General features: G+C 38.5%; 1 protein-coding gene across 2 annotated transcripts; it reads right to left on the bottom strand.

Annotated features, from left to right (window-relative positions):
- Positions 1-17880: 17880 nt before the first annotated feature.
- Positions 17881-26987, bottom strand: LOC126609015 (uncharacterized). 2 transcript variants are annotated; one of them, XR_007618070.1, is made up of 6 exons: positions 26674-26987; positions 19144-19603; positions 18839-19003; positions 18629-18724; positions 18456-18536; positions 17881-18359 (listed from the first exon to the last, which is right to left on the bottom strand). XR_007618070.1 is itself a non-coding variant. In XM_050277039.1 (6 exons), the coding sequence occupies exons 2-6, from the start codon at positions 19202-19204 to the stop codon at positions 18350-18352; spliced, it is 417 nt and encodes a 138-aa protein (XP_050132996.1). In that variant the 5' UTR covers positions 19205-19603; positions 26674-26987; the 3' UTR covers positions 17881-18349. The 2 variants fall into 2 exon arrangements, 1 of the variants encoding a protein (XP_050132996.1); XM_050277039.1 differs by having other exon boundaries at positions 18629-18721; positions 18839-19010.
- Between the last annotated feature and the right edge of the window lie 826 nt (positions 26988-27813).

A 27813-nucleotide genomic window follows, 5' to 3' on the forward strand; every position in this document is an offset into this window, starting at 1 on the left:
ATTGTTTAGCGAGGTAATTTTCAGCGAGGAACACAATTTTGTTCCTAGAAGACACTTTCAGCAAGAGATGCATGTGTCAATTTCATTTCCAACAGCGATGAGCATGTTCCGAGAGGCCTACTCGGGAAGAGTTCCTTCCCTTAAAAGTTTCCGCAACGGAATTGGTACTTGCAGGCTGAAGCTAGGAAAACTTTCTAGTAAAACAATTGCTTTGTTGTCGTCAGATGTGTGCTGATGCTTCGATGAAGTTTATTTGAGGATCCAGATTTTTAATTATGAGGGATTCAATTATATAACATCTAAAATTTATTAGACATAATGTAAGAATATGAGCATAAGTATGAATCTATAAACTTAGTTATTGGTCTTGAGATTGAATGGGAAGTCTTATTGGGAATGGATTTTTTAATCCATATCACACTGGACTACTATTTAAGGGATTAGTTTCCTATAAGGATTCTAATATGGGAATCCTTAGGGGATCTGGCAAAGATTATATTGTGTATATATAGTGACCTCTGCTCTCACAGTTGATATGCTCGATCATCGAACTAAGACCTATTATTAGTTAGAGCAAACTGATTACTGGAGAGAGGAGAATGTGCATTGCTTTTTTGCTGCAGAATCTGGAATTGCTGCTTCTTCAAGTTCGTCTGCAGGTAAGTTTATTCTCTGTGCTACAAGCTTATGAATTGGGTTTGTGTTTTGATCACTGTTGTTTATACCATATTTAGGGCCTCGTATTTAGACCTCGTATAAATACTTGGGGGACTCAAATGTAATTATGCAATAAGGGAAGGGGCAAATATGTAATAAGTGAGGAGTCCTTATTCTATAAAAGGACTCCTCATCCTCACAATTAGGAGAGGCTCATTCTCACCCTCAGATGCCATTTCTGAAGCCTCTCACCCCCTCTCAAAGCCTCCTCACATCCCCTAAGCTCTAAGCTCTCTCTCCCTCTTCAACAGAGAAATATAATACAATCAATGTGGACGTAGCCCAAACCTTGGGGTGAACCACGATAACTCTTCTGTCATTTACATTTCATGCAGATTCACGGTCGGATTTACGTTGTTCCAAGACCATCCGGTTTTGTGCATCAACAATTGTGATTCATAATTACATGTTTTTGGTATATGTTTATTCTAACATGTGGTATCAGAGCCTGGTTTACATGTTTATAAATTCAGTCTTGAAATCAAATGGTTCGAAAGCATAATAATAATAATAATAATAAAATTCCTTAAGTTGCGACCCTGAGGATTCGAAGTTGGGTTCTGGTATGTGATCTCCAGATAATGACAAAACATATTTAAACTATTATCATTGGCTTTTCTGCAAAACTACAGGTTGAGGCTGTTTTCCCAATTTGGGGTTTTGATTAGCAACTTCATCGAACTCTTAAATCAATTTTTTCAATTTGGATAATTATTTCCACTGCGCTGTTCCAAATTGAAATCTGCAGGAGGTATGTTTAATAATTCGTATTGTTCTGTCAATGTTTGCTTTATATTTCAATGCATAGATTGGGTCAAGGTTTTCTGTTAAGTTTTTTAATAAACATTAAAATTACGATAACGAAACCCACGAAGAACTAATCCTATTGAAATTATCGAAAGTAATCTGGAGACCATGAATGATCAATCATGAATGAGACTGCAATTGCTTTATACCTTGCGAAATATATGTATGCATATCTGTCTTAGTGCATGATTTAAAATTTGGGTTTTGTTTGATTTTGTCAAAATTTCAATAACAAAACAAGAAGGTCTTAATTGAGTGAACACAATTAGCATGCTAATATTTCTGATTAGAGCTTATAATCAAGGCTGTATTTTTCCATATATTCCGAAAAGTTTTGTAGTTTTGGATGGTGGACTTATTGTAGAGGAAGTTTTGTTTGATGCTTTGGAAACAGTTTGGCTGTTTTAAGCTTATGATTAGTAAATCCTTTAAGTCAATGTTATGTTGCTTTCCTATAAGATCGATTTATGTTTTGGTCTTTTTGAAAAGTGGGAGCATATTATGTGATTGACTGTTTAATATCAGTTTATGTTATGAGTCATATTTGCAGTCTGGATGTGTGTGAACTTAGAATCAATACTGCATTTTGGTTGTGGTTTATGAATCTCTGTTTCCATGTTTTGGAGTGTAATAGAATGATGGTCATAAGGATGGATTCTCAAGTGAGGCTCTGTGGTCACTTCTTATAAATTGGAGATGTTCATGTCTGAAATTGATCTTATGTTCAAGTGGGAGAAAATGTATGAATATGAACACGAGATTGGGTGTTTTTGACGGTGAATGGTTAAGTCCAATTAGAATAAGAAAGCCTTATGAGAAGTTGTGTACAAATCCTTGTTTTTGAAGGATTATGTTAAAACTATTTGAACTGATATGGCTTGGAAAACATAAGTTGTTTTCTATAACGATTGTAATAGGAAATCTTTGTGATTTGACTTAAGCAATTGGTTGAATTCATATATTGGTAATTCTTTATATTAGAATGAATTATTAGTTGATAGTTGTACTATCTGTTGGACTTAATCGTTTCGAATTAAGTTAAGGAATAGTGGGAGTGGAAATTTAGGTCCACTGATGTCAGTTTGATCATAATGTTATAAGTGCAGATTGAACATAATTTGAGGGCATCAGTTACATATTGGTTGTGATTGTAAGCTTTTGATTCTATGTTTTGAGATGTACAAATAGATTGTTTATGATGTTACTCAAAAGGCTTGGTGATCACCTTATTGTAAATCTTGATAGAACTAGTTTACTTGGTTCATACTTGCTCAAGTTGGAGAATGTAAGAATATGAGCATAAGTATGAATCTATGAACTTAGTTATTGGTCTTGAGATTGAATGGGAAGTCTTATTGGGAATGGATTTTTTAATCCATATCACACTAGACTACTATTTAAGGGATTAGTTTCCTATAAGGATTCTAATAGGGCAATCCTTATGAGATCTGGCAAAGATTATATTGTGTATATATAGTGGCCTCTGCTCTCACAGTTGATATGCTCGATCATCGAACTAAGACCTATTATTAGTTAGAGCAAACTGATTACTGGAGAGATGAGAAGGTGCACTGCTTGTTTGTTGCAGAATCTGGAATTGCTACTTCTTCAAGTTCGTTTGTAGGTAAGTTTCTTCTTTGTGCTACAGGCTTATTGATGTGAAAACTATCTTAACACACAAATTTAACCCTCTTTTGACAATTGTAGTACAAGTATAAGTAGGGATCGTTCTAGACCGGGGATTAGGAGGGCTTGCTAATAACCTCTAAACTGACTCAAAAACATAAAACTAAATTTAAAAACACTTAACAAGATTCACAAGACTCAAAGCAAACTTAAAATACTCAAAACAGCTCAAAACAACCAAATAAACTTAAACTAGACACTAGGAATGACTTTGGACGAAAATGGACTTTTACTTGAATCAAACACTTAAAAATACAAACTAAAACAGATTTGAAACACTTTGAAACAAGAACTAAAAGGGGGGTTTTGATTTGGATGAAGTTGTAACAAACAAACAAGTATGAAAATCTAGACAGATTGTAGAACGAATGTGAGAAATAAGATGATGGATGTGATAGCTAGAGGCTTTTTCTCCACACATGACATGTATGCAAATAATTCGATTTCCAGTTACTACTTCATTGAATTATGAACGACAATGCTCCAAATTAACCGTGACATCACTAGTTAACTCTCAGATTTTCCTTGTTTTATTGAATTGGATGACATCATTCGACAACCCAAAATATTCTTCAAAAGTTCCTTGCATGACATCATAATAGAGATACAATTAAAGATCATTATGTTTAATGAAAGTCATAAGCATTGACAAGGCACTTGCAACTATGACATCATGTCACTCATGCTAGGAATTTAACTTAACGCGATCGTTTATAAGCGACCTTCATTACATGTGAATATAAGTTTGTAACGATTATGTGAAACTTCCTTATACTCTAGCAACGGATTTATGCATGCCAATTAAGTGTCGACCCTTAATTAACAAATACAAATAAGTTATCAATCAAATAGTTAAGCCAATTGCATTCACGATTCAAGAGTTCATAACTAGAATTTATCAAATCATATTACACACATAATCATGGCTTTGAAATCACCTTTAGCTAAGAGGGGTTTAGCCACTCATATTCACAACAAAATGAAAGAAAATGAATTTAAACATTGGAAACAAAAGAAAGAAAACACCTAAACGCTCCAACGATCCAAGTTGGACAGCAAGCACGTCCAAGCACTTTCCTTCCCTTCCTTTGCTATGGCACAAGGTGTTGGTGAGTGTTTGAAGGTTTGTTTGTATGGAGGAATGGATGTAAAGATGAATGGATGTGTTTGGATGAAGGTTGTATTGAAATGGGGATGAATGATGAAGTAAAAACTAAACTCTATGGCTGCCACACACACTTCCTTTTATAGAGGAAGTGCACGGCAAGGAGATGAAAATGGTGGTGTGTGCAGCAATGATTCAATGAAATGGACAAGAATATTGTGCACATGGTAGACAAAGGAAAAGAAGTGGAATGGTGCAGCAAATGAGTGCAATCATTCAATGTAATGGTGCATGAAATCAGATATAATGGAGGGGACAAAGAATGGTGCAGCAATGAGTGAATGGAGTGGAGGTTAAAGTGATGAAATGGTGCATGAAATCTGATATGATGGAGGGGACAATGAATGTGCACGGCATGGGCAAGGAAAGTGAAGGAGTGGTGCATCAATGAGTGCAAGGAGTGGATAAGAATATTGTGCACATGGTAGACAAAGGAAAGGAAGTGGAATGGTGCAGCAAATGAGTGCATGAAGTAGACAAGAATGGTGTGCACAGCATGGGTGGAAATGTGATGGATAACACCCTTTTGCAGCTGTCCATATGCCTTTAAACTTGATTTTCTGCACTCTTTGGCAGGTGTTCCAGCTCACTTCTCATGTGTGTGTGCTGTCATGTAATCATCATTTCCACATAACATCATTTCAGCTAGCAATCACACACTTTCTGCCCATGCCATGTCTTTCATTTCCTTTGCTTATGTGTGTGCTGTTTTCTTTTTTCTTTCCCATGTGCCGTGTAGAGAATGTTGTCTCTCTGTCTTTGCATGTGTGTGTGCTGTTTTCTATCTTTATTTCCACATGTACCAGCTGTTACACTTGCACACACATGTTCTTCATCATTTCAGGTAGCAATCAACACATTTTCTGCCATCACATGGCAGCTATGATGTTTGTAGTTGTAGGTCAACACACTTGCACACACACATGCTGATTTCCAGCCTTCTAATCTTCAAAAACGTCCATCCTCATGTCTCCATGCTTGCACTATCCAATCTTGGCCCAAAAATGCTCCAAAATGCTCCAAAATGCACTTTCTTGCCAACTTTGTTATTAGGACCTACAAACACACAAAAATAGCTTAAAATACATAATTAACTAAGAAATAACAACATAAATGCACAAGAACAAGCTAACTAAGTCGCATAAATATGCTTCTATCAAATTCCCCCACACTTAGCTTTTACTAGTCCTCGAGGAAAACAAAAGAAACAAAACATACCTAGACCTTCCAACATTTGCCTCAGGGATTTCCAATGCACATGACATGTTAAAAATCATCATTCCCACAGAATTTTGGTCATCTTCACACTTGAGCACATACTTAATCACCGTCACCACTTACTAGTTCACAATTAATCAATTAAAACGATGTTTTGAATGCAACACATGCCTTAGAGAATTTGCTCAATTCCTTACAAGATATTCTCTATTTTCACACATTTTTTTCTGACTACACACCCTACACTAGTTATATGTGAGAAGATTGATGTAAACACGAAATACTAGGACTTACATAAGTTATAACAAAGAAAGCAATTTTCTGGAGTTATTAAGCGTGTTTAGATATGATCTCATGAATGGAATGCTACTACTTAGATGCGAGAACCAGTGACACCATATGCTCATACCAATTTCGAAATCCACAAATTGAAACACACAACACTCAAGATTGAAGTCAAGGGTTGTAACAGGGCTTGGGGGTAATGGCTAACAAAGAAAGGATAGGGATAACAAACGTTCTTAAAGCGATAGCAAGCAAAGCAATGAAATAGACACTTGGAATTCACTTTAGAATGCAGAATCAACTTTTAAATACAAAGGGAAGATTCATGCAACATTTAGGGCCGAATTCAATGTTTTGGACCCTTTTTTAACAAACAACACTTTAGAGCTCTTTTTCATACTCTTTTCAATTCTTTTTTTTTTCTGTTCTGCCTGTGCCTTATTAAAGACTTTGGCACACACACACACACAAGAATCACTTCCCCCACACTTGCTTTCTGCAATACATTGAAAAAAAGGAGTTCATTTTAAGTCATGCTTTACTATGCTTCAAGAACAAGGGTATGAATGGTCCTAAAACTAGGCTAGGTAAGGATAGTGTGGATTAGCAAAGAACATAGGCTTAACAAGGCTCAACAGGGTTAAACTTAAACACTTAATGAAATAGGGGCATGGTAATTTGGCTTTGGTGGTCATTACACAACTTCATCTTTAATATGTGTTATGCAAATCAATAACATGCTCTGAATGAAATAGGCATGAGTTCTAGCATTTGGAACTAAATGATGAAACGCCTTCTAAGTAGCAACCAAGCAAAGAATAATGAGATCATGCAACGACTTTAGAAAATAATGATGCACAGATTATTAACTCTCCAAATAAACGTTTAGGCTCAAGTCTCACAAGGTTGTAGCATTAATTTGAGTTCCTTCCTTCAAGCATGTTACAAAAACTGATTTTTCCTTTATGATTGCATGTGAATTCATAAATTATAACCACAACCAATCATACACCAAAGAGTAAATCAAATTTTCATCCATGTTTATAACTCTCTTTAACAGTCATGTAATTAAAAATCAAATCCTCATCATTGTGTTGGAAGGTACCCTAAGACATAAATAAACACACAAAAACAACTCTTTTTGGGTTTTTCAAAACAATTTTTCAAATTTTTATGAGATTTTCGGATTTTTATGTCAAAACATACTAAAACACTCCAAAATAGCTTAAAAACACTTAAAAACAGCAAGGAACAACACTAGAAGTAATGGGTGATAAACTCCTACGAATTTCATGCAAGACAACTTGGTTACCCCCCCCACACTTAAATCAAACATTGTCCTCAATGTATCAAGCATAAACTCACAGAAAAACAAGCATACAAACAAACAACGAATAAACATGACAAGTATGGCCAAGTAAAAACCAGACAGAGTAGAGTTTAAGAACGCAAATCTGGTTTTGGAGATAGATGATCTTGTTGACTTTCCATAGCTTTGATCTTGAACTGGTTTGGAATTCTAAGCGAGGAATATGAAAGTTCCTTGGTTTCAAATCAGACTCCTTCTGCTGGGTTGATTTGATTGTGCAGTCTGCATTCTTCTCTGCTTGTTTCTTCTGCATGGCAGGCATGCACGAGGTAAAGGTGATGGTCTGTTTCATTTTTCAATCTTTCCAAGTGCCAACCATTTGCTTTCTTTCTCCTTGTCCCTAGCTGAGGATGAATTAGCATATTGTCTCCACATGCTTCGAGGTATCATTTTCACTTCCATTATCTGTTCTTCAGGCAGATGTGGTAGCTTTTGAGGAAGCATAAGATGTTGAAAATGAGTACTCGAGAGCAAGGCTAGGTAAGCAATCAGGAAAGGGTTCCTGGCAGTCGGTTTCAGATCAGAAGATTGATACCAAATGCTGGCTGATTGCTCTCTTTCTCCTTGTCCCGCAGGTGAAAACAACGACAAGGAGAAGGACATGAAGAAAGCATGATATGAGATACTTTTGCTTTCAACCTTCATGATATGAAATACTTTTGTTTTTGATGGGTTGTTTGCAGAGGTATCCCAGAGAATAAGGAACACTGAGTGACTCGAGAGGCTTTGTTGGGAAGGCATTCTCGGAGATAAAGAAGGGTTATGTATGTCTGCGTTGCAATGAAGGGTGAAGGTCGACATTTATATGAATTAATAACCGGTACTATTCTTTCACTCTTGTCGGCAACCATTGGATGATTGAATAGTAATCTTCACGTGCTTTCTACGTCACCAGAAATCTTCGACAGATTGCCCGTAATTTTCACAAGGCTGAGTGTGCATGTGACAGGTGCTGACACGTCTGGAAAAGCAGGTGCCTCTTCAATATCTGAAATCGGCACTTCGATAAATTACCCGTGATTTCCGCAAAGCTGAGTGTGCATGTGATAGATGCTGACACGTCTAGAAAAGCAAATGCCTCTCTGATTTCTAAGCTTGCCTCTTCAATTTCTGAGCTCCGTCGAGTGCAGAGGTTGCATGTGACAAGTGCGGACAAATCTGGAAAAGAGGATGGCCTGTGGTTTCTGAGCAAGCTCAGCTTTTGAGAAAGCTAGCACCTCTTCGATTTTTGAATTGGCCTCTTTGATTTCTGAGCTTGCCTCTTCGATATCTGAAATCCCGTCGAGTACTGATTTTTATAGAGGCACGCAGTTCGTTTCAAAGCACACTTGAATTTCCGCATGTAGAAACTCCTTTCATTGCACTTCTAAGATCTCGATTTGTCCAACCTCTTCTTTCTTCAACACCTTTGAAAATGTCTGGCCCCTCCAACCGTCGTTTTGACTTGAACCTTGGTGAAGAGGCATCTATGCCTTCTCCAGACAACATATGGTGCCCATCCTTCATATCCCCTACTAGTCCTCTTACCGTTAGGGATTCGGTGATGAAGAATGATATAACCGCTGCAGTGATGGCCCGAAACCTTGTCACTCCCAAAGATAACAGACTACTTTCCAAACGGTTTGATGAGTTAGCTGTTAAGGATTCTTTGGCTCTCAGTGTGCAATATGCAGGTTTTGTGTCTAATATGGCCCAACGTCTATTTGCTCGAACCCATCAAGTTGAATCATTGGTGGCTGAAGTGATGAGTCTCAAACAGGAGATTAGAGGGCTCAAGCATGAGAATAAACAGTTGCACAGGCTTGCACATAACTATGCTAGAAACATAAAGAGGAAGATTGACCAGATGCAGGAATCTGATGGTCATATTTTACTTGATCATCAGAGGTTTGTGGGTTTGTTCCAACAGCATTTGCCTTCGTCTTCTGGGGCTGTACTGCGTAGTGAAGCTTCAAATGATCAACCTCCGATACCTCCTCCTTATGTGGCTCCACCGACTGCTGAGGCTCCGCCGACTACTGAGATTTCTCCTAAGCAGCCTTTATGAAGGCTCCCTTTTGTATTTTTCTGCCTCCTGTTCATTTTCAACAAATTTTAATGTAAAAATACCTTGCATATCTGTCAATGTTTCAAACATAAACCCACACAAAAAACAATTAAACAAGCAATAAATAAAAATGACAATCATGGCAAAATAAAATTGCAGAAAAGGGAAGGTTTTTAGGAACGCAAAACATGGGTTGCCTCCCATGAAGCGCTTACTGTAACGTCTTGCAGCCGGACGAAACTTCCTTCTAAGCTTGGATAGGGCCCACGGCACTGAGTGAGATTTCTTCCACAATCTGCCCCACATCACTCTCATAATATAGCTTCAGACGATGCCCGTTCACTTTGAATTCGTCGCCGTTCCTTAAGCTTTTAACTTGGACTGCACCATGGTGAAAAATATTAGTCACAACAAATGGCCCAATCCTCGTAGACCGTAACTTACCAGGGAATAATCGTAGACGGGAATTGAATAGTAGCACTTTCTGTCCAATTGAGAATGTTTTTCCCCGAATCATTTTGTCATGAAACGCCTTTGTTTTCTCCTTGTAAATTCACGCATTATCATAGGCTTCGTTCCGTATCTCCTCAAGTTCATTCAGTTGGAGCTTCCTGTTCATTCCAGCAACATCCAAGTCCAAATTGAATGTTTTCACAGCCCAGTGCACTTTGTGCTCTAGTTCCACAAGTAGGTGACACGGCTTGCCGTAGATTAGTCAAAATGGAGACATCCATAGAGGTGTTTTGTAGGCAGTGCGATATGCCCATAGTGCATCATCTAAACGTAAGCTCCAATCTTTCCGGTTTGGCCCAACAGTCTTCTCCAAGATTTGCTTGATTTCTTTATTCGAGACTTCGGCTTGGCCACTTGTTTGAGGGTGGTATGGCATGGAAACCCGATGTTGTACATTGCACTTTTTAAACAGCGCCTCAATGGTGCGATTGCAAAAGTGGGCACCTCCATCGCTTATGAACACCTTCGGCATGCCAAATCTGGAAAAGATGTTAGCTTTGATAAAATATGCCACCACTCTAGAATCGTTAGTACGAGTGGCTTTGGCTTCCACCCATTTCGACACATAATCAACGGCTAACAAAATATAAGTAAAACCATATGAGGGCAGAAAGGGTCCCATGAAATCCATACCCCATACATCAAAGATCTCCACATTCAAGATGAGGGTTTGAGACATTTGGTCCTTGGCACCTATTGTACTTGTTCTTTGGCATCTATCACAAGTTATACAAAATGTTCTAGCATCCTTAAACAATGTAGGCCAATAGAAACCACTCTCTAAAACCTTAAGGGTTGTCCTTTGGGTGCCAAAATGACCCCCACATGCATAACTATGGCAGAATGCAAGAATTGAATCAAACTCAGAATTGTGCACACATCTAGGGATAATCTGGCCAGGACAATACTTCCACAAATATGGATCATCCCACACATAAAATCGTGCATCATTTTTGAGTTTATCACGCTTGTATTTATCTAGAGTGCTAGGAACTTGTTTTGTGACCAAATAATTGACCAAATCAGCATACCAGGGCTCACTTACCTCTAGGGACAGCAATTGCTCATCAGGGAATGTCTCTAGAATGGGTAAGGAGTCCTCCTTGTGCACTAAACGGCTGAGGTGGTCAGCCACCACGTTTTCACTCCCCTTTTTGTCTCTTATTTCAATGTTGAACTCTTGAAGTATGAGCATCCAACGAATCAGCCTTGGTTTGGCCTCCTTCTTGGTGAGAAGATACTTCAACGCTGCATGGTCAGAATATACAATCACTTTAGTGCCAAGTAAGTATGAACAAAATTTATCTAAAGCAAATACAACTGCAAGAAGTTCTTTCTCAGTGGTAGAATAATTCAATTGAGCATCATTTAGGGTCCGGGAAGCGTAGTGGATGATGTGGGCTGTTTGTTCCTCATTTGGCCTAAAACAGCACCAATAGCATAATCGGACGCATCACACATTAGCTTAAATGGAAGGCTCCAATTTGGTGGCATGATGATAGGGGCCGAAGTCAACATGTCTTTGAGGGTTTTGAAAGCGGTCTCACACTCCTTGTTAAACTCGAAGGCTACTTCCTTTTGGAGTAATCGGCAAAAGGGTTGGGCGATTGTTGAGAAATCCTTGATGAACCTCCTATAAAATCCTGCATGGCCAAGAAAAAAACGAACCTCCCTCACCGAAGTGGGAGAGGGTAAGTGACGTACAAGATCTATTTTAGATTTATCAACCTCAATCCTTTTTTCTGATATGATATGCCCTAAAACTATACCTTGTTTTAACATAAAATGTCACTTTTTCCAATTCAAGATAAGATTAGTTTCGATGCATCGTTGTAAGATCAAAGTAAGATTATTCAAGCATGCATCAAATGAGTCACCAAAAACACTAAAGTCATCCATAAACACTTCAATGATCTTTTCCACAAATTCTGAGAAAATACTTACCATACACCTTTGGAATGTGGCTGGTGAGTTGCATAGCCCAAATGGCATGGGTCGATAAGCAAAGGTACCAAAGGGACATGTGAAGGTAGTCTTTTCTTGGTCATCAGGAGCTATCATAATCTGATTATAACCCGAATAGCCATCAAGAAAACAATAAAATGAATGACCGGCTAACCTTTCCAGCATTTGATCAATAAAGGGCAGCGGGAAGTGATCTTTTCTTATCGTAGCGTTGAGCTTCCGATAGTCAATACAAACTCTCCATCTGATTTGGATTCGGGTGGGCACAAGCTCATTATCTTCATTTTTTACCACAGTGACTCCGGACTTCTTAAGAACAACTTAGACCGACGAGACCCAATGGCTATCAGAAATTGGGTAAATCACTCCACAATCTAGTAGCTTGATGATTTCCTTCTTCACAACATCCATCATGGGTGGATTGAGTTAGCGGTGTGCTTCTCTAGATGGTTTGGCTCATTCTTCCAAGAGTATTCGATGCATGCAAGTGGTAGGGCTAATTCCTTTGATATTGGCCAATGTCCACCCAATGGCAGTTTTGTATTCCCGAAGCACCATTACCAACTTGTCCTCCTTTTGTGCAGTGAGTGAAGAAGAGATGATGACGGGCAGCGTCTCTTGTTCTCCCAAAAACACATATTTCAAATGGCTAGGCAATGGTTTAAGCTCTAGGGAAGGGGGCTGGATTACAGAAGGAAGCAACTTGTTAGTCGAAATGGGAATTGAAATTAGGTTAGGAGACTTACCAATATGCCTTGGATTTGACTCTAGGGCAGCAACCATCTTTACCAATTCTTTTTGAATAGGCACGGCAAGATGTTCCATGTTGTTGCCGTGTGCATGCCTAAGTGCTAACCCTTCCTTTTTTAGTCTAATGCTTTGCGTGAGAGTCTTTTCAAGTGCATCCTCACTCAAATCATCAAGGAATTCCTGCGCCCAAGAGTTAATCACATCAATAGAGAAACAAGAGTGACCATCATGAGGATATCTCATAGCATCAGAAATATTGAAATCAATAACTTCCCCATCAAATTCCATGGTCAATGTTCCCTTGAATACATCTATCTTTGTACGGGCAATCTTCATGAATGGTCGGCCAAGTAAGATTGGTAATTGAGGGGAATGGTTCGAGTCTTCCATTTCAAGCACGTAGAAGTCCGCCGGAAAGACTAGGTGATTCACCTGCACTAAAACATCCTCCAAAACACCTTTTGGATACGCATTAGATCTATCGGCCAGTTGAATGATCACTCCATCATTTTTTAATTCTCCCAAGTTCATAGATGCATATATTGAATAAGGCATGATATTTATTGATGCACCTAGATCTAACATGGCAGATTCAAAGCGAGTATTTCCTATAACACAAGAAATTGTAAAACTGCCAGGATCTTTGCACTTAGGAGGTAATTTTCGTTGCAACACAGCTGGGACATTCTCACTTACCCTTACCACCTCTTTGTTCGAAGCCCTCTTCCTTGTAGTGCACAGCTCCTTCAGGAACTTAGTATACCTGGGGACTTGTTTGATTGCATCTAGAAGTGGAATGTTAACTTCCACCTTTCTGAATGTGTCAAGGATGTCTTTGTCACTCTCATCCTTCCTTGATTGCATAAACCTGCGAGGAAATGGTGCATTGGGTGGAATGGAATTAGAAGTCATGGAATTTGAACCCAACTTACCTTTGGTGGTCGAATCAGGGTGTGTAGGTGGCTACGGCAAAGATTGCTCAATCCTTGCCGAGGGCAAGCCTTGTTCCTTCTCCTCTGATTGCATCTTTTCGTCCTCCTTTTGATTGGATTTAGATGGGTTGGGATCAGATCCAACTTCTTTTCTACTTCGTAAGGTGATGGCTTTGGCAGATTCTAAGCCTATCTTTGGATTCACATCCGTCGAACTAGGTAACTTAGCTTGTTTTTACTAAATTGCCCCATGAACTCAGCCATTTGTCCTATTTGTCTCTTCAATTCAGTCACCTCTCGAGCTTGATTTTGCACTTCCTTGGCGTAATTGTGCATATCTTTGGCTTGATTTTCCTGACCCTTTGCCAACGTAGTTAGTAATTGAATAACTTGGGCATTATCAAAAGACGAACCTGAGTTATTTTGGGCAGGTTGTGTTTGGGGTTGTGTGGGTGCATACGGCCTTTGGTAGAATCCCGGAGGTTGCTGTCTGAATGCACTTTGTTGTTGGGTTTGTTGGGGCTCCCTCCATTTGAAATTTGGATGATCTTTCCAACCTGGATTGTATGTATTCGAGAACGGATCATTCCTTGGTTGGTTTTGATTCCTAAAACCCATGACGTTGGCAGATTCCCACTCTCCGTTCTCGATCAATTGAGGGCACTTATCCGTGAGATGTCCATTCATTGAACACACGCCATAAGCAGCTACACTTTGTTCTTTTGGTTTTTCAACCACCTGTGAAAGAAGAATAGTAAGATTAGCCATTTGATTTTGAAGTTTGGAAATAACACTTACCTCATTAACTTGTTGCTGCTGTGGGTTGTCTCTTGGACTAACGCCTTCATATTGTTGAGCATTCAATGCTCGGTTAGCAATTAAGGTCTTGGCAGCCATAGGTGTTTTGTCCACCAAAGCTCATCCCGCTGAGGCGTCTAGCATTTGACATTCAATTGGTAGAAGCCCTTCGTAGAAATATTGAAGAAGAAGCTACTCCTTCATCTGGTGCTGTGGACATGAAGCAACAAGGGTTTTAAAACGCTCATAGTAAGTGGGAAATGATTCACCTTGGTTTTTCTAAATGCCACTAATCTTTTTGCGTAGTAGAATGACTCGAGAAGTTGGGAAAAACTTCTCCAAAAATGCTCGTTTCATACTCTCCCATGATGTGACAGTTCCGGGGGCTAGCTCATACAACCAATCTTTAGCCTTTTCCAAGAGAGAAAAGGGAAAAGCCTTCATTTTCAGAATGCTCCCATCAACATTCACATGGGTCATGCTCGAACAAACAACCTCAAACTCCTTCAAATGTTTATTAGGATCCTCCATGGACAACCCATGGAACTTAGGAATATGGTGCAATAAACTGGACTTTAATTCGAACTCGTCGGTCTTGTTTTGGGCCGCCTTTGGATATTAAATGCATAAAGGCAGAGCATTGTCCAATCCCAAAGCGGAAAGCTCCTTGATTGTTCGATTGTTTACTGCCATCTTTTGGACTTCTTCAAAAGTCCTTGTCGTGGCTTCCTCTTGCTCTTCTACTTTGTCTTCTTCAAGATCTGGCGCAGGTTGAGATGGTTGCGGTTCTTGTTGATTCCTCGCTCGTCTCAAAGTTCGTTCAAAATCGTCATCAAAGTCAAAGATGTGCTTATGAACAGGTTGAGAACTTCGAGTCATAACCACCTAAAATAAGAAAACAAGTAAAATCAGCAACTAGGAACAAAAACACATGAAAATAAACAAAAAGAAATAACAAGGGATTAGCAAAGTTGTTAATCCCCGGCAACGGCGCCAAAATTTTGATGCGAAAATTATCTTAACACACAAATTTAACCCTCTTTTGACAATTGTAGTACAAGTATAAGTAGGGATCGTTCTGGACCGGGGATTAAGAGGGCTTGCTAATAACCTCTAAACTGACTCAAAAACATAAAACTAGACTTAAAAACACTTAAACAAGATTCACAAGACTCAAAGCAAACTTAAAATACTCAAAATAGCTCAAAACAACCAAATAAACTTAAACTAGACACTAAGAATGACTTTGGACGAAAATGGACTTTTACTTGAATCAAAACACTTAAAAACACAAACTAAAATAGATTTGAAACACTTTGAAACAAGAACTAAAAGGGGCGTTTTGATTTAGATGAAGTTGTAACAAACAAACAAGTATGAAAATCTAGATAGATTGTAAAACGAATGTGAGAAATAAGATGATGGATGGGATAGCTAGAGGCTTTTTCTCCACACATGACATGTATGCAAATAATTCGATTTCCCAAAAGTCCTTGTGCTCGGTAGAGATGAGAATATACATATAAGGCTTACAAGATCCTCACCCCTGGCGATGTGGGATCTTACAATCCACCCCCCTTAGGTGCCTGACGTCTTCGTCGACATACTTCCAGCTAGGGATTGGCTTTGATACCAAATTGTCACATGCCGGCCCAGGCCCTTACCACATCCCAGGCTCGACTTCGCCCTAGCACGATATTGTCAGCTTTGGGCCCTGACCACGCCCTCACAATTTTTGTTTTTGGGAACTCACACGAGAACTTCCCAGTGGGTCACCCATCCCGGGATTGCTCTCCCGCGAACTCTCTTAACTTCGGAGTTTCGATGGAACCTGAAGCCAGTGAGCTCCCAAAAAGCCTCGTGCTAAGTAGAGATAAGAATATACATATAAGACTTACAGGATCCTCACCCCTGGGTGATGTGGGATCTTACAATACACCCCACATACTTTTCCTTAATACCCTCACACCCCACATTCTCAACATACACCCCACAATTTTTTACCTACACTCCACTTCACATTTAAGTGCAAATACATATTTCATGTTTTTTTTAAAAACAATTTTACTCAATGAAATCGGGTTGAAGAAGAATGTGGGGTTGATAGAACGCCTCCATGAATCATTGGATTGAAGAATTTTATTGTATGTACAAAACAACCAATCATATGTGCATCTGCGAGAGATTTTGGTATCACAACCAAAGAAGCGAGTAGCTTGACTTGGATGCTTCTCTCCTTCCCTTCCTATTTGGGTGTAATTTGAAGCGTCATAACGAGAATCCTCAAGTTCTGAGTCCCCTCTGTCAAAATCATCATAACAAAGGCAGATTTGTTGATTTCATATGGAGATGAAGTTGTAGTGGTACGGTGAATGAAAATTAGGAGGCCATTGATGAATATCCCTGGGCTTTAAAGTTGTGATTAACGTGTTTGTAGTTCCATTGATTTAGGTTTGTTTTACAATAGAGGATAAGATTGGTTTTGAAAGTTGAAGAAAAAGAATTGTAAGATATACATGTTAAAGTTGTGATTTGGGGTGTATTTAGATTTTTTATTTAACTTTACATGAGGTTAAAATTGTCATTGCATATTAGATATATAAGTCATTTAATATTGAATTTTAATGTGAGGTGTATTCAACATTATGTGGGGATGCTAATAAAAAAAGCCCATCATTAATTATTTTAATAATAAAATATTTTGTGTTTTTAAATATATTCCTTTAGTGTTAAAAATGTTACAATTAGTATATTTATATTTATGGCTACATTTTTTTATCATATATTTTTATTTTTAGTTTGTACCCATTTTTAATTTGCAAATCTTTTTTTAATGTGTACCAATTTTCTTTTCAGTTTTAATTTGTACCCATATATTAATTTCTTTTTGTGCCCATATTTTTTAAAGTTTTATTTGTATTTGTGCCTATTTGTTTATCGTCACGTAACATTATATAATTAATCAATGATAGATTACATATGGTATATTTATGTTTTACGGCTAAACTTTGTATCATATATTTATATTTTTTGTTTGTACCCACTTTTAATTTGCAACCTTTTTTTTTTCAAATTTGTAATATTTTCATTTTAGTTTTAATTTGTACCCATGTACTAATTTCTTTTTGTGCCCATATTTTTTAAAATTTCATTTGTACTCATAATTTTTTAATCTTTTATTTTTACCCTAATTTATTTATAATGTACCCATTCTTCTTTATTAATGTACCACTTTGTTATATGTGAAATGTACCAATTTTTTTTGTAAAATGTACCAATTTTGTTTAACACTATGGATACATTCTTTTGCCATTTATTATTTCTTATTGTTACATAGTTTTTATCCATTTATTCAATTAAAATGTTTGAATTTTTTTATTGTAGCTGTTTCTAATAGTATTATAATGAGGGATTTTAAATTTAGAGGATTATAAATCTCATAATATATCAAACAATTAATGTCAAAACTATAAAACTATAAATAGTAATAGTAATATAATGAAGTGTACAAAGTCAAGGAATTTTGATCAAACTTTGAATACCATTAAGGTTTTAGTAAAAAAGTGTTAGGGACTAGGGACTGCATCCAAAGTATCCCTAAAATTAAATTGCAATTTAAAAAATGTAATGAAGAGAAAAATAATTTATTTAAAATAAAAATAAAATGTATGTACAAGGAAAAAGTTTAAAAGTATGGGAGTAAAAAACTAAGAAAAGAAGGTGGAATAATCTATGGGGTCGTCATTCATAGGCGGCTGGAAAGCTTGGGGCAAGAAGGTCTCAGGGTTGAGGACGAGCTCAAAGGTTGAAGGGGCGGAGTTCTAGGCATGCTTGGGTTGGAAGGGCTCGGACGTCGACGGGGTACAAATATCCGAGAGATGAATGTCGGACTCACTGAGGGCCTTTACGATCAGTGACATTTGGCTCTTATACAAGGCGAGCTCAGTCCTAAGGCTGACCACCTCTGCTGTCAAAGTTGTCACCTCGCCCTTTGACTAAGAGCATGAAGAGGCTTTAGGTTCCTCTTGCCGAGCATTCCCTATCCCCCTACCATACGTCCTCTACCTCCTTCTGAAGAACTAACTGCCTCTTCTTCATCATCGTCGCCTATGTAATATAACATGAAATATTAATAATAACATTGAAATAATAACCATGATACTTGAATGCGTAAGATAGTAATTACAATTGAAGAATACTTACATGAAGGGACTCGGCCAACTCATCCCCGTGTCAAACATAAACGTCTGCAAAGACATCGGCATTCGGGAATTTTGAACCCCTCTGAATAGAACAAGATAAGAAAAATGTTAGTACGAAAAAAAATTAATATTATTGACATATTAAAAATTGAATATGAAAAGCTTTAGTATTACTTGCCGCCACGTTTCCATCCTATATGAGAAGGGCCTCGAACCCGAATGGTGGAGAAGAGTCTTCTTCTCCCGATTGATCTTGTTGGCTTTCGCCTTCTTTTGTTACACACAAAATGAACGTATCAGTTGTAATGTAAATGAAATACAAAAAAATAAATAAACATTAGTAAGAAACGTATAATACTTTTAGATTTAATAAAAAAAAAGTACCACATAGTTAGGCTCCTGAAAATCACTACAGAGCCATACCCAATTTTCTCCCGGTCCTTAAACTCCTTCGGGCAACCCTCCTCAAGAGTGACCTGCGGATCATCAAATGTTTGAAAATATTGGTGTAGGTCGCTTTTCCACTGCTTGTACCGTTCAACGAAGAGCCTGTTGACTTACGCCAACATATTGTTGTTGATGTCATTGAAATTGTAGTTCGTTTGCAATGTAACATATTAATTACATACATTAATCAATATAAATATATAAACTTTAAAGGAAAAGCAATAAAAAGTCAAGATACTTACCAACAAACAATCGCGCACCTTCGTCTTCACCTCGTCTGGCATCACCTTCCAAGACTTCCATCGCATAGGGCAATAGGTCCGAATGATGTGACCAATGTCGTGGGCCAATGCGCTATGCTGCTCCGCCGTTGGTACAACCCGATGCCTATCGTTGTATCTAATCGTGATACGTTCATTGGTCACCCGAGTGACCTTCGCAGTCTTCAACTAGCGACAATGCATCAGTAGTGGATGCCAATGTCATGTCAGGCGTACGAGGGTGGCGGTGACCACGCCTGGCGCTAATAGGTAGTGCCACTGGAGAGGCTAATGATGCGGGCGCCTAGGAGACTCGAGGACCAATCGGATGAACCTGATTAATCGGCTTGAGGTCCATGTCTGCTGGAGCAGTTGCAGCTGAAGTAGGAGGCTGGGGAATCGAACGGGGTGTAGTCGTCATTGCTTTACGGCTTCTAATAAGCTGCGACATTTGCACAATTAGAGAAAAAAAATTCAATGCATATATATGTTGTGCCCCACATAATGATCCATAATACACACACACATATTTTGTAACTGAAACGGCAAACAAAGGCTAATTAGATCATTATTTAAGGTAACATCTTCTCTACACTATTTACAAGAACAAGGGTTTTTTATTTCAAGAGTTTATTTTCATAACTAAATTTGTAGTACTACCCTCTCCGTCGTGTAGCAAAACACTGATGCCTAAACGACTTAGTGGAAGAAGCATTTATTTGCAAGCTTATATCAGCTTTTGGTAGTTGATATCACACTTTCTAAAAAGGTCATATAAACATGAAAAGTGAGGACCAAGAACAGAGCCTCTGAAGAAGACTGAAACGTTTATTCCAGTTGAAAGGTTGTTTACTAACTTGAAGAACAAAAGTTGAGATCATTTTACATAATACGTTTCCCATGTTTTACAAACTTAATGCACCGAACGCATATCTGACCTTTATTAAAAATTTAAAAGGCAAAACACTGAGAAAACATTAACAAATAGACCCTGATTCAGCTGTATATATTATTAGAAAATATATTTTCATTTACTTAACTGATAATATTACATCTTGAGTATATATATACATGTAAGACAAGCCTAACAAAAAAACTAACTGTCCTAACAAACTGTAACAATTACTTAGTCTCTAAGATTTATCTCTTGAAGAGATATTTACACTTTTGTCCTTAATATCCCCCCTCAAACGAAACTGAGGTAGCCGAAGAGAGAGTTTGTATATGAGAAGTGTAAATCTGGATTTGGACAGAGGCTTGGTACAAATATCAGCAATCTGATCTTGTGAACACACAAAACGGATAGCAACTTGGTTGGCTAATACTCTCTCCCGTATGTAATGATAATCTATTTCGACATGCTTTGTGCGAGCATGAAAAATAGGATTCTTTGCCAGAGAAATGGCAGAGATATTATCACACCACAGTTGAGGAACACAAGGAAGAGAGTAGCCTATATCAGTTAAAATTTTAGAAATCCATGATAGTTCTGCGGCAGTATGAGCAAGAGACCTGTATTCAGCTTCAGTGGATGATCTTGCCACTGTTGGTTGCTTTTTAGCACTCCAGCTGATAATAGAACTGCCAAGAAAAATACAGAAGCCACCAGTGGATCGCCTGTCTAAAGGGCAACCTGCCCAATCAGCATCAGAGAATGCTTGAATATCCAAGGGAGCTGAAGTTTTAGAAAACCATAACCCCAAATCAATAGTACCTTTTAAGTACCGAAGGATTCTTTTGACAGCTTGAAGATGAGAGACTCGAGGACGATGCATGTACTGACAAACCAGATTAACAGCAAAGCTCAAATCGGGGCGAGTCCAGGTGAGATACTGTAATGCACCGACCAAAGACCTGTATTCAGTAAGATTGGCAAGAAGTGGAGAGTCATGATCAAGCTTGTCTGTACTCAGGGGTGTTGCACAGGGTTTGGCTCCATCCATATGAGACTTGTGCAGAAGATCAAGAATGTATTTTGATTGATTAAGAAAGATCCCAGAAGATGACCTCTTAACTTCAATGCCTAAGAAATAATGCAACGGACCAAGGTCTTTAACAGGGAACAAACTGCTCAATTTCGTGATCACTGTTTGACATGCTGCAGAAGAGGGTCCAGTGACTAAAATGTCATCCACATAGACTAAGACGAAGACCAAATGGGGATCCTTTTTAATGAACAAGGAATGATCATTTTGGGAACCAGTAAATCCCAAGGAAACCAGAGCACCATGCAATTTTTCATACCAAGCTCGAGGAGCTTGTTTCAAACCATAGAGAGACTTGTGAAGATGACAAACATGATTTGGCTTGGTGGCATCCTCAAAGCCAGGAGGTTGTTGCATAAACACAGATTCTGTAAGAGTACCATGCCGAAAAGCATTGCTAACATCAAGTTGGTTGAGAAACCAATCAAATTGACAAGCAAGAGTGAGAAGTATGCGGATGGTAACTGGTTCGGCCACGGGACTAAAAGTCTCAGAATAGTCTAAGCCCTCTTGTTGATTGTAGCCTTTAGCAACCAATCGGGCCTTGTATCTGTCAATAGAGCCATCCGGATTCCTCTTGATTCTGAATACCCACTTGCAGCCTACAATATTTTGAGATGATATAGAAGGGACTAAAGACCATGTACCTGTGCTGAGAAGAGCATTATACTCGTCTTGCATTGCTTTGCGCCAGTGAGGATGTTTGGATGCTTGCAGGTAGGTATGAGGAGTATAATCAGAAGAGGCATGTGTTGAAATTGGATGCTTTGTGACTGTGAATGCCCTGGGTTTGAATATGCCAGATTTGGATCGTGTTTGCATTTGGTGATGATTAGATGAAGGGAAGGAAGGTGGTAAGGGTTGATTAAGAGGGGAGGAAACTTGTAACTCTGTGGAGAGGGAAGGAGGTTGCTGAGATCGGGATAAGGCAGAGGGTGGAGGAGAGGGTGGTGATATAGCAGGAAGGGATAAAGACGGAGGAGAGGAAATGGAAGTGGTAAATGTGAGAGAGGATGGGATATGCTGAGAAGGAGATGGATGAGGTGTGGTAGGAACAGGGACTAAAGAATGGTGACAGGGAAACCGAGTTTCATCAAAGAGAACATGCCGAGATATGTAGATTCTCTTGGTCACTGGGTCAAGACATTTATATCCTTTATGATGTAGACTATAACCCAAGAAAACACATAACTTGCTCTTTGGATGTAGCTTTGAAGGAGAATAAGGTTGTAACCAAGGGAAGCAAGCACATCCAAACACTCGAAGAGTACTGTAATTTGGAACTTTGTGAAATAACAACTCCCAAGGTGAAGATTTGTATGCTGTAGGTAATCGATTGATGAGATAAATTGCAGTTGCAAAGGCATCAACCCAATAGAAATGAGGTACATTAGAAGCTGCCAACAAAGTCCTTGCAGTTTCAACCAAGTGTCTATGTTTCCTTTCGGCACACCCATTCTGCTCAGGTGTATGAGGACAACTAAGTTGATGTTGAATGCCATTATCCACTAAAAACTGAGAGAAAGAAGTACTCATGAATTCACCTCCAGCATCAGATCTTAGAGCAATGAGTTTAGTACACAGAAAGTTTTCAACAAGATTCTTGAATTGAACAAACACAAAGAATACCTCAGATTTGTATTTCAAAGGGAAAAACCAAGTGTACTTGGTGTAATCATCCACAAACAGTACATAGTATCGAGAACCATTAAGAGAAGACACAGGTGCTGGCCCCCAAACATCTGTGTGAACAAGTTCTAGAGGTTTACTTGTAGTGCAAGGAGTAGATACAAAAGGAAGTCTAGAACACTTGCCTAATGCACAATCTGAGCAAAAATACTTATTTCTACTATTTGAAATGGAGATACAAGAATGTGCAGCCAATTTATACAAAATCTTCACAGAGGGGTGGCCCAACCGTTGATGCCACATAGTATTTGAAGCTTTAACAGTTGCAGTCAAAGCCTTGGGATGCACAGCATGGGATGAAGCAGGATGAAAAGGATAGAAACCGTCGTTGACAGGACCTTTAAAAAGCGTCCTCCCCGAAGAAAGATCCTTCACAGTGAAGTGAAAAGGATAAAGATGCATTGAGCACCAGTTGTCAATTAAAAATTTGTTTGCAGAAAGTAGATTGTGCTTAAGTTCAGGAACATGAAGCACATTTTGTAATCGAAAATTATGATGTGCAGTAGGCAAAAGAGAAGAGCCAGAATGAGATATGGATAAACCTTTTCCATCGCCAATATAAACTTGTTCAGGTCCGGTATATGGTTCTGGATTCTGAAGATTGCCATAAGAATTGGTCATGTGAGATGTAGCCCCTGAGTCTACAATCCAAGTAGGAGCAGAAGTAGAAGTGTTCGCCACCATTGCAGAGGGAGAGGATTTCACACCATAATGTGCATTCATGCGATGAGGACAGTCCCAAGCTTCATGATCAAATTGGCGACAGATTTGACAAGGAACTTTCTTGCTAGAAAATTGAAAGTTGTGACGACCTCCACGATTATTATGATAGGTTGGCCTCTGATTTGGGCGATACGAAAATTGCTGCTGATTGTTAGTGTTGTTTGAATGAAAGTTGCCTCGATTGGAAGAGTAATTCCTTGAAGTTCGATCCACACCACGGCTGTTGGTTGTGGAGTGGGCGAAATTCTGAGCAGTGAATGCTTGAGGCGGTGTAGGCAGAATACCAGGGGAGGATGAGAAAGCCTGAAAAGGTGGCGCAGATGACAAATTCTTGCGACTGTTGAGTTGAATTTCTTTGCTGATCAAGAGGCCATGAAGTTCATCAATCGTTGTAGATCCAAGGCGAAATTGTATCGCATCAACAAACGAATCAAATTCAGGAGGCAGGCCATGCAGAGTGACAGAGATGAGATCAGAATCATCAACCGGTGCACCGGTACTGGCAAGGGCATCAGCAATTTCTTCAATTTTCTGAAGATACTGAGCAGCCGTGGATTCACCTTTGGAAAGATTACGAAGGCGAGATCGGAGCTCATGAATATGCGACTGAGAGGCGGTGGCAAGACGGGATTCCAATTTAGCCCAAAGCTCTCGAGCAGAGGTAACACCAACGGTGTAGGGAATGAGAGACTCCGAGAGGGTTGAATTTAACCAGATGAGAATGTTCTGATCATTCTCGAACCAAGTCACAAAATCCGGATTCAATGTCGTAGTACAATTTCCGGAGGCATCAGGAAGAAATTGAGGTGGTGCCGCCATGGATCCATCGATCAAACCAGTGAGATTATACCGACGGAAGATCGGAGCAAAAAGAGCAAGCCATGTCAGATAATTCGTAGTAGTGAGCTTAATCGGGACCAGAGATCCAATATTTTGAATCGTGATGGATGTAATTGCAGAAGAGGTGGAGGAAGAGCGATGAGAATCTGCATCAGAGGACGGAGATGCACTAGTCGCCATGGCTAGGGTTTGAAGTTGGGGAAGGAGAAAGAAGACAAATCGGGGAAGAAGATCAAAGCGGGAAGCGGAAGAGTTTGGATCGAAAAAGAGAGGCGGTCGTTAGACCAAAAAAGGCGGTGATACCATATTAGAAAATATATTTTCATTTACTTAACTGATAATATTACATCTTGAGTATATATATACATGTAAGACAATCCTAACAAAAAAACTAACTGTCCTAACAAACTGTAACAATTACTTAGTCTCTAAGATTTATCTCTTGAAGAGATATTTACACTTTTGTCCTTAATATATATTACAACTATAGAACAAGAGAAAAGGCATTATAAAAAAAGCAGATGGAAGAACTTAAATGATGAAACCAATTGAGAAGCATTCGGTGGAAGTAGAGTATACCCCGTTTAACAGTTAACAAATAAGGTAAAAACCTAACTCTTTAATGTGCAGAGTTAGACCCAAGGTGTGGAATGAGCAATATCACTACCAACAACTGGGTGGTATTTGAACAAGTAAAACTGCTATCAATATTCAAAAGTACAAAGAAAACATACCAATCAAAACATCTACATACAACTATACAAGTCTATGCTTTTGATCAGTGACTAAGAAGTTATAACAAGAAAACTCAACAAACAAATAACTAAATGAATAAAAAGGAGAATTTGGTTATATCAAAATGTATACCAATAATAAGCATCAATTTGTATATAAACATAATTGCATTATAACTATGTATGGAGGATCTTGTTACCATCATTATTGAAGAATAGAATTAGATTGGAAGACTGACCGCACTAAAAGGAAAGAATCTACTTGATAATTCCAGAGGTTTGGGGTTTCGTTGGGTTCGGGAAAAGACCCATTCTTAAGTACCTTGCAATGTAATTGAAAGCCTAAATGATTTTCTATTAGTTTCCATTTTCACACAGGTCTTAACAAACACACTGAACAAGGTTTTCCCACCTGGAACATAACTTAATAACAACCAGTAACTTCTAAAACTACGGAAAGTCATCATGCACTTCTTTTCTATCAGTTGGATGAAGCTAGGAAGGTAGCTAGCAAATAGTAGGATTGAGATTATTCATGCACTCCCTTTAAGTAGTGGATAGGCCCTGGGCCTTTGGGGACCAAAAGTCATGTGTTGGTGTAGCCTAGGAATAAGAAGAAGAATACATAAAGATATATGTTCTGTGTTCATAGGACGAAGAAGAGGAAGAAGAAGAATACAAAACTTGTTAAATAGCTGCAGTCTAAGAAAGACGCTACCACCGTTACTTATTCCATGAAACAGTTGTACGATTCTGGATTATATGTAGCTCACTATTCTCTTTCTGCCCTATGTAAAAGCCCACAGACTACCCATAACTAACAGCTGGCAGCTAATATTAACTAATCTATGTCACAGTATGAAACCTTGAACCGTTAGATTAATCTATTGTCACAGTTCCCTATAGGACCAAGGAGTATCATTTCTAGTCTCTTGCTGCAATGCATATCATGTCAAATGGGACTACCATTTATATAAGAACCAACAACAATTCACAGGACAAATACCAACAGCAATTCACAGGACAAATCAATCATATTGTCTAAGGAACATGCAAATTTAGAAACTGAAGGAACGTACACACTTGGAACATCCAGCTTATATTTGTCAAAGCATATCAATGGGCACTGGATGGTAAAAGGAATCGACATTTTCACACGCATTCTCGAATTCAACATCCACCAGTGTTTCCTCTTTCATCCATATATGATCAAGTATTACAAAATCAAAAACAAAGAAAGAATTACAAGTTTTAAATCAATAAAATGTAAATTCTACGGGACTTACAGAAGCTATCCAAGAATTTGCAAACTACTAACAAGCAATGAATTTGTATTAATACCCTAATTTAGAATTTTCACTCGACATATTATGTGTATAAAAATCAATTATAAAAATCAGAGCAATTATCAAAGCAGATTAAACCCTCATTTAGAGCATTAGATTTCGAGCAACCAGAAAGCAATTAATTATAAAAATCAAAGAAGATTAGAACCCTAATTATAAAGCAATTATCAAAGCATGAAATAATCCTAAAGTTACCTCAGAGAGAGAGGGTTGTCAGAGGAGGAAAAGAGAGGGATGTCGGAACAGGAAGAGAGAGTGCGAGGGGGCGAGAGGGCAAGAAGGTGAGAGGCCGAGAGGGAGGGTGACAGAGATTTAGTGAGAGAGAGGGCTGTCGTAGGGAGAGAGTTTACAGAGAGGAAGAGCTGAGGGGAAAGTGTTTGCGATTTCAGTTAAATCTCGAGGATCTTGCGCGACGAATATAATATATTCATCGCGCAAAACTTCAAATTTTCATGAAATTATTTTGGTGCCCGCCTAGAAAGTCAAATTTTCAGCTCATTGCACGACGAACATGAATGTATTTGTCGTGCAATGAGTTGAAAATTTAATTTCCCTGGGTCAATTTTCTTTTAATTTAAATTTATTCAAATAAAAACAATTTATTTATAACATAAGATAAATAAATTACAAAAAAAAATCATTTAATATGTTTTACAAAGCAAGTCACAAATAAATTGCATTATTTATCATCCGAACTATAATAACTTTCACTATCTTCCTTGATAGGTATGTCACCGTCGTCGTTCGGGCCCACTGCAACATCATATCGCGGAAGATTACCGAGGTCAATTGTAATTGACTGAATCGGTATTTCGATTGAAGCCATTGCTTGTATCTAAAACGGTTATTGGATAAGATTTGTATCTCGAAGTGTTTCCGCATCATTTTCTGTTGAAGATTCTAAACGTTGATCAGTGACGTTGTCAACGTCGTCTTCAGTAGGGTCTTGTTCTGGTTTAGCATACATATTCCTCTTATCCATCTTCTGAACAACTTTCCAACCTCTTCCGGCTTTAGGGTCATCTAGATACACAATCTGTTTTGCCATGTTTGCCAAAATGTAAGGGTTGTCATCGTACCAAGTCCTGTTAGTGTTCACAGATAGTAAGCCATGGTTGATTTTAACACTTCCCTACCTATTTGGGTTTGTATCAAACCATCGACACTTAAACATGATCACTAGGCATCGGTCTTTGTAAAGAAATTGCACGACACTTGTTAGTTTGCCATAGAAATCAATGTCCTTACTTTCGCCTCCACTTGGGACATGGACACCACTATTTTACATACACAACTTGTCATCTCGTGCAGCCCCTAAAAACTTGACACCGTTAA

This window comes from Malus sylvestris, chromosome 16, assembly GCF_916048215.2.
Source record: "Malus sylvestris chromosome 16, drMalSylv7.2, whole genome shotgun sequence".
Lineage (NCBI taxonomy): Eukaryota > Viridiplantae > Streptophyta > Magnoliopsida > Rosales > Rosaceae > Malus > Malus sylvestris.